This window comes from Caloenas nicobarica, chromosome 17, assembly GCF_036013445.1.
Source record: "Caloenas nicobarica isolate bCalNic1 chromosome 17, bCalNic1.hap1, whole genome shotgun sequence".
NCBI classification, from domain to species: Eukaryota; Metazoa; Chordata; class Aves; order Columbiformes; family Columbidae; genus Caloenas; species Caloenas nicobarica.
In genome coordinates, this window is record NC_088261.1 from 11,413,994 (window position 1) to 11,426,663 (window position 12,670).

Below are 12,670 nucleotides of genomic sequence, written 5' to 3' on the forward strand. Positions count from 1 at the left end.
GAGCAGAGCTTTGTGGTACTGAACTCTCAGTGTGCCAAAGACTTTGTCTGTTATTTTGCACTAGATTTGCTGGGCCTGGCTGGCAGTGGTCTGCACAGGAGCCAAGCCCTTGCCTCTCACTGCAGTGGCCCTGGGTTCTGTTTTCTTCCAACACAAGAACATTAAAAGTGAATGCCACATGTTTTCCAGCTGCATAGTTCTGTGACGCTGAACTAAGCCTCAGGCAATAGCGTGGCAGGGAGTGTAATGTCCACTGGTACCGGGTGTTTGCTGTACAGGAGAGCTTTCTGCCTTGTCTGGAAAGCATGGTACTACTTCCAGCTGCAGACTCCAGGGACTGCTGCATGTTTGAAGCAAATTCTGCCCAAAGGTGGGGAGAGAGAGCTTTCCAGGATCCTCTCTAGTTGTCAGTCCAACCCTCTGTGTGGGATTATAGTGCTGAATAGTCAGCAGGAGCTCGGCATTCACAGGCATTACTTACAGAGTGAAAGTCTTTGGAGCTGTGGCTCTGTGTCACATGCTGCTGCATTTTGATGCTATAAACCAAGTCACTTGAAAGCCCAGAGGCAGCTTCTCTGGCAGAATTTGGCAGGAAATGTTCTCTTCTAGACTGCAAAAGCCAGAGGCTTCCACGGGAAGTGGTGGATAGTAGGGAGCAACCCTCCAGTTCCGGGTAGTGTGGCTTGCAGATTTATCAGACGCCCTGTCAAACACAAGGTGTCCTCTGGACTGATCTTTCTTAAATCTCGGTGGTGCGGAGGCCTGGGCTGTGGGTTGTGCCCGCAGGCTGGCTCTGTACCCAGCCCTGAGCTCAGCTTCCTGGTCTGGTGTGGTGCAGCTTGGAGCAGGAGAAGCAGGCTCATTAGTGTGCCGCTGCATCGCTCTGCCTCCTGACACTGGGACAGGAACAAGCTGCTCTATTAAGGCAGTTGGGCTGACTCTCCTGCTCTGTGTCAGAAATTGAGGGGTGACGTACTCAAAACTGAGCTAATCCATGTGCCTTTCAGTGGGTAGTTTGGGCAGCTCATGTTGCTGGTTCTTCCCCTTCTTCCTTCAGGTCTCCCTGATGTATCTTGAACATTAAAGATATCCAGCCATAAACTGTTGGCAAAATGACACCTTTCTTTTGAGGGGCCTGAGTGGTAAATATTCCTTGTAATTGCTGGACAATGGAGGAGAGAGGACAGGCAGGTGTTTCACACAGTGACTGCAGCAGGTTGAGGAAGAGGGTGGGGAGAGGGGGGTCCTGTTTCCCTGAGGCCATGCTGGGAAGGGCAGGCATGCTGCCTGCAGTCAGCGGGGAGTGAGGGAGAGATGGCCTCCCTGGGCCACCATGGCCTTCGGTCCTGCCTGCCAGAGACCCGCTCTGTGCTGCCCTTGACGCGTGGGAGCTGCCGTGTGCTTGCGACAAACCCTCTGTGCTCCCTGCACTCTCTGCACTTGGACGCTGCGGGTGGCATTTAGTTTTGCTGCTGTTTGGTCAAAGGAGGAGAAGCATGGCGTGCAGGGTGTGGAGAGATGCTTGGGGCATCCAGTCTGTCACTTCTGGGGTGGTACGATGTGTACTTCTCCCCAGTGTCACCTCAAGCTCATCAAGTCCAACCATTACCCCAGCCCTGGCACTAACCCGTGTTCCTGAGAACCTCATCTCCACGTCTGTTCAACCCCTCCAGGGATGGTGACTCCACCACTGCCTTGGGCAGAAATTGTTCCCAATGTGCAATCTAACCCTCCCCTGGCACAACTTGAGGCCGTTTCCTCTGGTCCTGGCGCTTGTTCGTGGGGAGCAGAGCCCAACCTCCCCCTGGCTCCAAGCTCCTTTCAGGCAGGTCAGAGATCAGAAGGTCTCCCCTCAGCTCCTGTTCTCCAGCTGAACCCCCAGCTCCCTCAGCCGCTCCCATCACACTTGTGCTCCAGCCCCTCACCAGCTCCGTTCCCTTCTCTCAACTCACTCCAGCACCTCAAGGGCTTTCTTGGCATGAGGGGCTCAAAACTGACCCCAGGATTTGAGATTTGGCCTCCCCAGTGTCCAGCACAGGGGACGGTCACTGCCCTGGGCCTGCTGGCCACACCGGTGCTGGTAAAAATTTCTATGCGGCAGAGGGTGAAGCTTTGCAACCGCCTGTCACCTTTGCTGTCTTCACACCTCAGGGAAACCGAGAACAGATCCTGAGGGGGTACTCAGCCACAGAGGGTAGTTTCTGTGACAGAGCCCGTCTTCTTGCAGCTGGGGGCAAGGCAGCCGTGGCTGGGGGTCACAGCAGGGAACAGCTTCCACTCACGTGTTTCCTGCAGGCTTTGCCTCCTTTGGAGGGTGTTTCCAGTTACTACAGAACTAATCCCAGTAAGATACTGCAGTCACAGCTGTTGCACAGCCCTGTCCTGGCCTGTGCCCTTGAGGGGCGAGGACAGCAGTCTCGGCTGGGGAGGAGGTCACCATGAGTTGTCCTGAGGCCTTTGCTGGGAGGAGTGTGATGCTCACAGCGGGGATTTCTTCCTCCTCACTCTCAATTCCACTAGGACCACTTTTACACATTTACTAGTACATCCTACCCTTCTCTTCATTGTTCTGCAGCTCCACATTGCATCTGCATTTACAGTAAGTGATGTATTTTATGCACACTAGATGCTCATTCTTTGCTCTCCTACGCCTGGCACCAATTTTTATCAGCTCTCAGATTTGTGTCACTGGAAAGAACTGCGCAAGGGTGAGTTGTTGGTGTGGCCTAAGCTGTTGCCCTGTGCCCACCCCTCCAGGCCTGTAGTGCTCTGCCCTGCACCTTCACCCCAGGGTTTATTCTGTTTAACTTCTGGTTACTCATTCCCACCCTTGAATTACTAACAACAGACATCGTACCATGCTACTGTGAAAGGGACGCAAAACTAAAACTCCTCAGTTAACGACGACTTGTTAATTAGATGCTCTTACAAACTGAGTAAATCAAACGAAAGCTCCAGGCAAGCTGAGACAAGCCCGGATGAGGCCTGACAGCCGCAGTCCAGAGGCCTTGCAAGCTCAGTGCAGACCCCATTCCCCAGCCCCATCCCAGCCCGTTCTCGTGGGCTGACGTCCTTGTCATCACAGACTTGGGGTGCTGAGCTGCCTTCCTCAGCTGCTGGGAGGTGCAGCCTGTGGGCATGGGGTCTCGGTGCCTCATTTGGGCCTCTTCCCTCCATCTGGAGAAGCTGGGCTGCTCTTAGTGAGGAAGGGGTTAAACCTGGCTCCTGGCAGGACTTTGGGGGTGCCAGCTGGGCTGGGGCATGAGGGGCAGAGACAAGGAGCTGAAGGCTGGGTGAGCAAGGTTCTGGGCAGCACTGGAGGGGTAGCCCCCACACTCAGCCTGGCAGGGAGTGGGGTGAGGGGACAGCCTTGGGGACAGCCCCAGCCCTCACCTGCCCTGTGGGCAGAGCTCTGCACCCCTGTCCTGCTGTGCCCACAGTGGCTCTGCCCACCCCCGAGAAGGGCCACACAGTTGGCAGCATGCGTGGGTGGGAGGGCAGCTCCCCCTGCTTCTGCAGTATCCCCTGCGGCGACTCGTCTGTTAACAGAGTTAATTGTTAATAGAGTTTTCTCCTGCTAACAGCCCTGCTGCCTGCCAGTGCCAGCTGCCCAGGGGGGGCCCAGCTGGGGCACCCCAACACCCTCCCTCACTGTCCAGCCACAGCCTGGGGCTTTGCATCCCCTGCCAACCTGGGGCGGTGGCTCAAAGGGTCTCCTGGAGGCTGCCCATGTTGGGGACACCCCTTTTCTTCCCAGCGTCCTGTCCCTCCAGGGCTGGGAGCTGCTACTTACCCAAGCCTGGCTTCGGGGGGTGGGGTGGCCATAGAGCTGGCAGGGCCAGCTCCTGCCTGTGCCTGCTCCCTGCCTGTGCCCGCTCCCTGCCTGTGCCCGCTCCCTGCCTGCCCCTCTGGGGTTTGACTGCCCACCAGCTGGCAGAGGGGCTGAGCTGGTACCAGGCTACTGCCTGGCCCGGTACAGAAATACGGGTGCACACCTGGTGGCAACAAGTCCTGCTGCTCCCCAGGGTGAGCAGGAGCACATTGACCCCCTCTCGATGTGGCCCTGCAGGGCAGGCAGCACTTGGCACAGGCAGTGAAAGCCATTGTGCAGGCAAGGAAGGGCACAGAGGGATCACCAGGTGCTGTTGCCAGCTCCTGCCTGTTACCAGCATCCCTGTCTTGCACCCCGTGCCGGACTGTGTCACAGAATCATTTTGGTTGGAAAAGACCCTCAAGATCATCAAGTCCAACCATTACCCTACCCCTGGCACTGCCCCATGTCCCTGAGAACCTCATCTCCGTCTGTCCACCCCCTCCAGGGATGGTGACTCCACCACTGCCCTGGGCAGCCTGTTCCAATGCCCCACAGCCCTTTGGGGAAGAAATTGTTCCCCAGATCCAACCTCAACCTCCCCTGGCACAACTCGAGGCCGTTTCCTCTGGTCCTGGCACTTGTTCCTGGGGAGCAGAGCCCGACCCCCCTGGCTCCAAGCTCCTTTCAGGCAGGTCAGAGATCAGAAGGTCTCCCCTCAGCTCCTGTTCTCCAGCTGAACCCCCAGCTCCCTCAGCCGCTTCCATCACACTTGTGCTCCAGCCCCTTCCCCAGCTCCGTTCCCTTCTCTCAACTCGCTCCAGCACCTCAAGGGCTTTCTTGGCGTGAGGGGCTCAAAACTGACCCCAGGATTCGAGGTTTGGCCTCCCCAGTGCCCAGCGCAGGCCTGCCTGCAGAAGGGTTGGAGCTGCCCGTATGGTGAGGTGCTGCCTGTGCACTCAAGGGACAAAGGGGCAGACACCCACCGGTGTCACCTTCCCCAGAGGAACGGCGTGCTCTGACGCTGCACATACGCTCCCCACCAGGGCCACTGCACCTGGGAGGATCTGGCCACCTGCCTGGGGCACTACCTGCTCCAAACTGGACAGGACTAACTCCAGGGCAGGAGGAACCTCCCCAGGGCAGGGGCTCACCCTGTTTGGCAGCTTCCCAGTGGTTAAAGGACCTCGGCTGAAGTGGAGTGATGGCCAGCACAACAGGACCACAAGGCTGCCCCCCACTTCCTGAGCTGGGAGGTTCCTGGGTGTGCTGCAGGGCTCTTCTGGATAGAAATCCATCCAGGGCCACAGTAGCTCAGTTCACTTTGTTGTTTGGACCATCACTTTTAGCGTTGTCAGCTCTGGTGTGACACACCCTCCCTGGGCTGCAGAGAGGCAGCTGCTCACCTTGAGGGCTTGCACTCGTGGGGCAGCGTTTGCCCTTTGCCGTAAGATGACTCGATACCTACTCAGGGCCGGGGAAGTTTGTCCTGGAGCTGATGACAGGTCCATGCACTGTTGCCTGGGACTGCCCAGCCCTGGGGAGCCATGCAAGGCAGGCATGGACTGGGGAGAACCACTGTTTGTGCCTGGCTGTTTCTGGGTGGTTTGGCTCTGCGCATGGTCACATGTGTGCTAGTGCCAGCCCCAGTGCTGCACCTGGTCCCATCTTGCAGGGCAGTGACACAGCTGGCCAGCATTGCCTCTGGCTGGCATTAAGCCCATATAGGTGCCTGGCCCTGGGCTTCAGCATGCACTGTATCCTTGTGCCATCGCCTTGGGATCCTTTCCTCCTGTGCCTAGCACTAAGGTGGCCTTCGTCTCCCAGGTGGGCATCCAGATCCAGGGAGAAGCCTTGTGCTTACCCACCACCACCCCTTGTGTGTGCATGCTCAGAGCCCTCATAGCTCAAGGTGCACACATCACATCTCCATGTTGCAGCCACAGCTCTGGCCATCTGACATAGCACCCACTGCAGCCCTCAGGGGAGCCTGGGCAACTGTCCGGGGGACCTCAGCACACAGGGTAGGACAGAACTGCCTGTGCATCCCACTCCCCTCAAGACACAGCACAGTTGGTCCCACAAGGACTGACTGGCTGCCTAAGTGCTCCTGCTCAGTCCCCTTCTTTCCCTGGTTAGGTTAGCCCTGTGGGGCTGGCATGGGGATCTAACCAAGCTCTTTGTGCCATGGTTGCCACCATATTATGGTCCTTTCTCATGACATGTGGCCACCAAGCCTGACTGAGCCTGGTAAAACCCAGGAAAGACGGAGGTGCCCTGTGAAACCCCAGATATTCCAGTGCCTACCATCTCCTTGCCTGCCAATAAAGCCACAGTGTCTGGTCTCCAATTTATCCTAGTCTTAAACCCATTTTAACTGGTTGTACTCGATGACTGGCCCCAGTCCCACATGTGAGGGCTGGAGTTTGGAATAAGAATGGGGCACCCTCAGTGCTAGAGGGGATGATCAGACACTGCCAACCAATGTTCCATATTTTCGGGTGCTTTGTAGCCAGAACCAGAGCCCCTGGATGCTTTGAGATGATTTTTAAACAGTCTACATAACAGTGCCAAGCTGCAGGGTGGGCAGGCAACTGGGAAAGAATTAAAACCCACCACAATTAGACAGGGACAGAAAGCACAGGAAGAGCCTGCAACCAAATCTAAAGCTAGAAACAGCACAGGAGACACCCCGGAGCAGGGAACAAGCACCCCAGAGGCTGCAGCTGGAGGAACCAGGGCTTCCCCCAGTCCTGTCTCATCACCCATTGTGTGAAATTAAGGAAAACAAGAGAGGAGCCTGGGATGAAAGAGGATGAGCTCAGGCCTCCTGCGGCCTTGTCCAGTGGTGGCTGAAGTCAGGGCTAGTGAAGGAGGGTGGATGCTTAATGGGTACTAAAAACCACTGCTATGAGGGAGACCAGCTGACTGGGGGTCAGCTGTCCCCTCATGGGTACAAGGACTTGATTGCTGGCATGAGGCATCTGTTCACCAGAAGTCTTCACCATGTGTGGGGCCAAACTGCTGGGAGGTGGTCCCTGGCACCAGCCTGGAGGGAAACTTGCCTTGCTAGGCTCTCTGCCCCACTTGGGCAGGCTCAACCCCCTTCCTTCCCCACGGTGCTGATGGGCTGAGCCAAGTGCAGGTGCAGGTGCTGCCTCTGTTCATAGCCGGAGCCAAGGGGTAACACACAGCATGGAAAAGAGCCTTTATTTAGAAAGCACATGGTGCCCAGTGCTCCTGGACCCTCTTCCCTGCTATCTCCCACCTGACTGAGCCCACTGACATCCCTACAAACCACCTGCCCCTACCTCCTGTCACTGCTCCTCTTGCCGTGGATGCAGCTCCCCAAGTGCAGGACCCCCTCCCCAGTGATGGCACCTGCCCCATCCCGCCCCCAGCTAAGCGCCTCCATCCCCCTGCGAGCACCACCACCCTGCCCGACAGGCACCGCAGTCCCTCGGGGCTGTGCCCACACCCACCCCCGCGTGCTCCCCTGCCGGAGTGTCCCTGTGCAACCCCCGCAGAGGCACAGGGCCAGAGTGGGGACATCCCCATCCCTGCCCTGCTACCGGTGTGGAGGCTCCTGCTTCTGGTGTTGCAGCTGCTGCTGCCTGCGGAAGGGCTGAGGGCTGAGCAGGGAGACGTGTCCAATGAGGTGCAGGGGTGAGCCTGGGCTGGGGATTTTGGAGCAAGGAGATGCTTGCTGGTGTCCAAGGGCTGGGAGATGGTGTCTGGGAGGCACAGCCGGCACGGCAAATGGCACGATGGCCTCCGAGGGGATCAGAAAGGCGGGCACAAAGCCATAGGAAAGATCAAAAGCTTTGGGGGCTACTCCACTGCGCAATGGGGCAAGGCGGGCTGGTGCCAGGCTAGCCAGGGCACCTGGGTACCCCATGGGGCCTGCAGGGCTCCTGCCCACCTGGTCCTTCCGCAGCAGCTCCTGCAGTTTCTCCAGCTGCGTCCGGCAGATGTGGGAGCGCGTGCGGCTCTGGCAGAAGGACTCCAGAAAGGAATCAAGGGGCAGGTCCTGGGCCAGGAACTGCTTGATCTGTGCCTGTGGGTTGGGTGGTGGGACAGCATCAAGCCAACAGCCATGGGACCACAGAAGGAGCCCAGATGGCTGAGCACCCCTGTGGCCTCTTCTCCAGGGCCTGGTACACGGGAGGGCATGGAGAGCAGTCCATGGCCCAGGCAAGGAAAGGGCAGCAGCACCAGGGTCTCTCCTGACTCACCTCTGACTCTGCCTCGGAGGCATCGAGCTTGGCTTGGAGCTGGCCCAGGGCGCTCTGCGGGCTCCACTTCTCCAGGTACACCTCTGTGTCGGGAGGGGACGGGGCTGCTAACAAATCTCCCCTCGGACACTCCCACTGCTGGGGCTGTGGTATTTCCCATCCCCAAGCATCACCTCCACCCCCCTCAAACTGAAACACCCCCAAACACATCACTGGAGCCACGTGCACACTGAGGCCTGTGTCCCACCACAGCATGGGCTCCAGCTGAGGGCTGGCTGGCGGTCACAGGCAGCATCACCCCCAGCTGCTCCCCATCACGGCTGGGCTATTTCCCCAGGGCAGGTTCAAGGGTGCTGAGCCAACCTGGGCCCTCGTATTAACATGGGTTGCTCTGACCATGCTGGACTCTGCACCCCACTCACCCAGGCGCTGCTGCTTGTCCCAACATGCCTCTCGTATCTCCTGCAGCTCCTGATACTTGATGGCTAGGGACGCCTTTCCATCTTCCAGCCGTGGGCGCAGGGACAGGTTTGCCCTGGCCAGGGTACAGTTTGAAGCCAAACACATCTCTCGTTCCAGCTGCAGGCTCTGAAACTGTGAGAATGGGAACAGGGGGAGGGGGCATGTATCAGCACTGGGAAAAATGGGTAGAACTAGTCAGAGCAGGCAGCCTGCTGGAAGGGGTCTGTCTCCGTCCAGGGGTGAACCCCCTCCTCTTGCACTGTCCCTATCCCTCTGCTCTGCTTGGAAAGGGGGTACGTCCCGGGAAGGATGCAACAGCATGACCTGCACTACCTGCAGCACAGGGCAGCTTACCGTGAATGTGGCAAACCTCACAGCTGGCTGCCCAGGCTCCTGTGCAGGGCCAAAGGCTTGCTAGCTAACAAGGATGTTAGGCGAGAGACACCCTCTATCGCTGCACACACATCTTCCACCCACACAGAGTGGGGAGCAAAATAAGGTGCCTTGAAAGACCCAAGGGAAAGCTGCTGAAATCAGGCTGAGGATGATTTTAAAATAACCTGGTCAAGCTCCTGCAGAGGAGCTCCAGGAGCCTCTGGAGGTGGGGAGCACTGGCAGCTCATCCCTGCTGCAGGGAGCGAAGCCAGGCGTGGAGGGCACAGCGAGGGGCCAGGGCCCCCCAGCCTCCCCAAAATCCCGGTGCAGGGAGAGCAGCGGGGGCACTGGCTGTCACCCTGCCCCGGGATTTGGCGGCCCGAGGCTGCTGGGCAGGCGATGGCTGCTGAAACCCCGAGCAGCACAGGGAGCCCCGGGGCAGCCGCCGGCCGGGATGCCCCAAGCTGAGGTTTCCCCGCGGCCGCCTCAACCCAGCTGGTGGGTTCTGCGGCTCCTCCAAAGCCCTCGGGCTCGGCGGGCGGGATTTCGGGTATCGAGGGGAAACCAACAGTCGGCGGTGCCGGGGATGGGCGGCTCCATGGCGCGCACCAGGAAAGCCCCGTTCGGGACGAGCGCCGCGCTGCCCCGCTCCGCGGGACACGGCCTCCCCTGGGCCCCCCCCTCGGACCCCCCCCCAGGCCGTACCTTCCTGCTGAGGCGGGCGGCGCGCTGCAGCCGGGGCTCGTCCTGCAGCAGGGCGCGGAGCTGCGCGGTGCTGAGCGCCCCGAAGCGGCGCGGGGAGCCGGGCGGCGCCGGGGGCCGGGACATGGGCCGGGGCACGGGCGGGCGCGGCCGGGACAGCCCCCCCCGCCGCCACCGGACACCCCCCCCCACCGCCACCGGGACACCCCCCCCCGCCGCCACCGGGAGCCGCGCTCGCCCCGCGGCCGCCCCCGCTACGCGCCTCCCCCACCCCCGCCGGTCTTAAAGGAGCCGCATCTGAGCACAAGGAGCTCCGCTCCTGCACCGCGCCGCCCCCGGCTGGGAGGGAGAACCGGCACTGCAACCCCGCTGTGTGCATCCTGCACTGCAACCCGCACTGTGCGTCTTGCATTGCAATCCCTTTGTGCATCCTGCTCCCTCCTGTGTGCATCCTCGGTGCTGCACGCTGCTGTGTGCATCCTGCACCTCCGTGCCTGTATCCTGCACTGCACCACACTATGTGCAACCTGCACTGCACCACACGATGTGCAACCTGCACTGCACTGTGTCTGCCTGTACTGCACTGCACTGTGTACATCCTGGTTGTCACTGCACTGGCCTCATCCTGTACTTGACAGCACTGCATTTGTGCATCATGGGGACATCCTGGCACCCCTGCACCCTTGGGCTCAAGAGAGAGGAGAGAGAGAGCAACGAGACACGCTGTCACTGCTGGCTCTCTACAGGTCCCCTACATCCCTTGGGGAGTGGAGAGGTGGGAGTGCTGCCCCACTTATCATGGGGAACTGCTTGCTGCAGAGTGTTGTAGTATCTTTGCCACATTCTTACTCTTTTAGTAAAAAAGATGTGGTGGAACAGCTGGGGAAAAGTAGCAAACTAGGAACTCATGGGAGATGGGGATTGCTCGCCAGGGAAGTTTTACCTTACTGAAAAACCACAGCTACAGGGAGAGCCATGCACTGGGTCTGCTCTGTCCTGGCCATGACATTTCCATGGAGCAAATATCTGGTGGGAGATAGTATCCAATGTCCACTGCTTGACCTCAGATGTCACCTCAGGCCAACACTAGCTGCTGGAGCTGAGTGAAGGGAGCTGCCAAGGAGCTACTGGGGACTGGAGTCACTGCTGTTGGGTGGCCAGGAGCCCAGCAGGATTTAGGAAATGTTTGCATGGGTAGCTTGGAATATGGAGCTGTGTGGAGCTGGTGCTGCTGTAGGAGAGATGAGAACCCGTCTGTACACAGAAATACACTGTGGTGGAGGGACAAGGCAGCAACACAGAGATACCCACTCACTGACTCCATCCTCCTGGGCCAGGGGGTGCCAGCCTTGTTGTACTGTGAGGATATTTTACAGTGCTCTTCTGCATCTTATGTCTTATGAGGAGTGGCTGAGGGACCTGTGGGGTTCAGCCAGAACAGGAGGCTGAGGGGAGACCTTCTCACTTTCTGCAACTGCCTGGAAGGAGGTTGGAGCCAGGGGATGGTCAGTCTCTTCTCCCAAGCAACAAGTGACAGGATGAGAGGAAACGGCCTCAAGTTGCAGCAGAGGAGGGTTAGGTTGCATATTGGGAACAACTTCTGCCCAGGGCAGTGGTGGAGTCACCATCCCTGGAGGGGTTGAACAGATGCGGAGATGAGGTTCTCAGGGACATGGGGCAGTGCCAGGGGTGGGTTATGGTTGGAACTTGAGGGTCTTTTCCAACTAAAATGATTCTGTGATTCTATGATTCTGTCTCCTGGCCTGTGTCTCCTCTCTGCCTTTGAACAGCCCTAGCAGAAGACAGCACTGCTGTGACAAGAATCTTTTGCTCCTGAGTCCAGCAGTGCAAACGCAACTCCAATTTTGCCTGTTGCCTGGAAACTCCAGAGGCCCAGGAGCAGCAGCAGCATCATTTCAAAGTTTGCCCAGTGCCACCTGATGCCACCTGCTGACTTTGGCAGCCAAATCCACTCTGGGGGCGCTGCTGCCATCTCATGCTGCCTCTTCCAGCCAGTGTCAAGTCTATCATGGAGCTGCACTGTGCCCCCCTCCTTGTACTGTGGTGCCCACTACAAGACAGGGATGACCTGTATGCTGAGGTTCCACCAGTCCTCTGTGCTCTGCTTTGGGGGGGCTCAGTGCTTGGTGCTGGAGACTCTCAGGAGCTTCACCCAAGAGCTGCTTTCACTAGAAGTAGCCCTGAGCCCTCTTCTTCCTCAGACATCCCTGGGTGCAGGTGCCCTCTGTGCAGGGCTGAGGGCAGTTCCCTGGAGTGGTGTAACATACTTTCTGTCTTAGAGGTCCTCCACTGCTCACTTCTTTCAGTATTTTCCAATTTCTCAAACCTTTTGGGGTGGCTCCCCGTGGTCACTGGGCTCTGCAGCTGGCAGGTGAGGGCTGGGTTTTCCCTTAGCTGGTTGTCCTGGAAGTGGAAATCACTGTCATGGCTGTGCTGCCCCAAGACAAAGCCAGAAAAGGTTTGTGAAGGTGAAGGTACTTCTCAAACAGTCTGTCCTGGCAGTGCCAAGGTGTTGTGGGATGGAGGAGCTGCAGGGCCCTTGTCCTGCAGCCTCACAGCATCAGCTCTTTCCTGGCAAAGGTTCATCTAAATAGGTCCCAGAAACCTGGATATGGTGAACCCATTTCTGTAATGAGGTCTTCCCTCATTAGAGTGTCTCCTAATTCCAGTGATTGTTAACATCTAACCTACTTCTCTTTTGCTTCCATTTAAGTTTACTGATTCGTAGTCACAACAGACAGATCTACTGATAACTTTGAAATCATGTTTCTGCAGGATCAAAGCATGTCTGTGCAGATAAATCCCAACAGATGCAGCCTCCAGCAGGAGCAGGACCCTGGTACCAGGACATTGCCCCAGCCTTTGACTCTGGACTGTGAATGTGGCAATGATGTGGGAAGAGTTCTCCCACATGATAGGTCACTTCTGAACCCTCCTGTGTAGATCACAGGTCCTTTATCTCAGCATCACTAGCTCCAAGACTCCAGTCCTGGCAACTGACATGGGATTTCTTTGGTGTCTGTGGGAGCACATCAGAGATACAAAACAGACGTTCATTAATGGA

The 12,670-nt window shown here is 58.0% G+C and overlaps 1 protein-coding gene across 1 annotated transcript; it reads right to left on the reverse strand.

Moving 5' to 3' along the window:
- Nucleotides 1–7,283: 7,283 nt before the first annotated feature.
- Nucleotides 7,284–9,711, reverse strand: VPS37D (VPS37D subunit of ESCRT-I). Its single transcript, XM_065647266.1, has 4 exons — nt 9,589–9,711; nt 8,469–8,640; nt 8,047–8,129; nt 7,284–7,868 (listed from the first exon to the last, which is right to left on the reverse strand). Exons 1-4 carry the CDS (start codon nt 9,709–9,711, stop codon nt 7,380–7,382), a joined length of 867 nt encoding a protein of 288 aa, XP_065503338.1. The 3' UTR covers nt 7,284–7,379.
- Nucleotides 9,712–12,670: the final 2,959 nt, after the last annotated feature.

What these genes read in the sequence shown, in the direction of transcription:
- VPS37D (XM_065647266.1), bottom strand. Translation starts at nt 9,711, where the DNA reads ATGTCCCGGCCCCCGGCGCCGCCCGGCTCCCCGCGCCGCTTCGGGGCG. An exon ending in CCGCCCGCCTCAGCAGGAAG is followed by an intron (nt 8,641 to 9,588) that starts GTACGGCCTGGG and finishes CCATTCTCACAG; the next exon opens with TTTCAGAGCCTGCAGCTGGA. An exon ending in GGACAAGCAGCAGCGCCTGG is followed by an intron (nt 8,130 to 8,468) that starts GTGAGTGGGGTG and finishes CTCCCGACACAG; the next exon opens with AGGTGTACCTGGAGAAGTGG.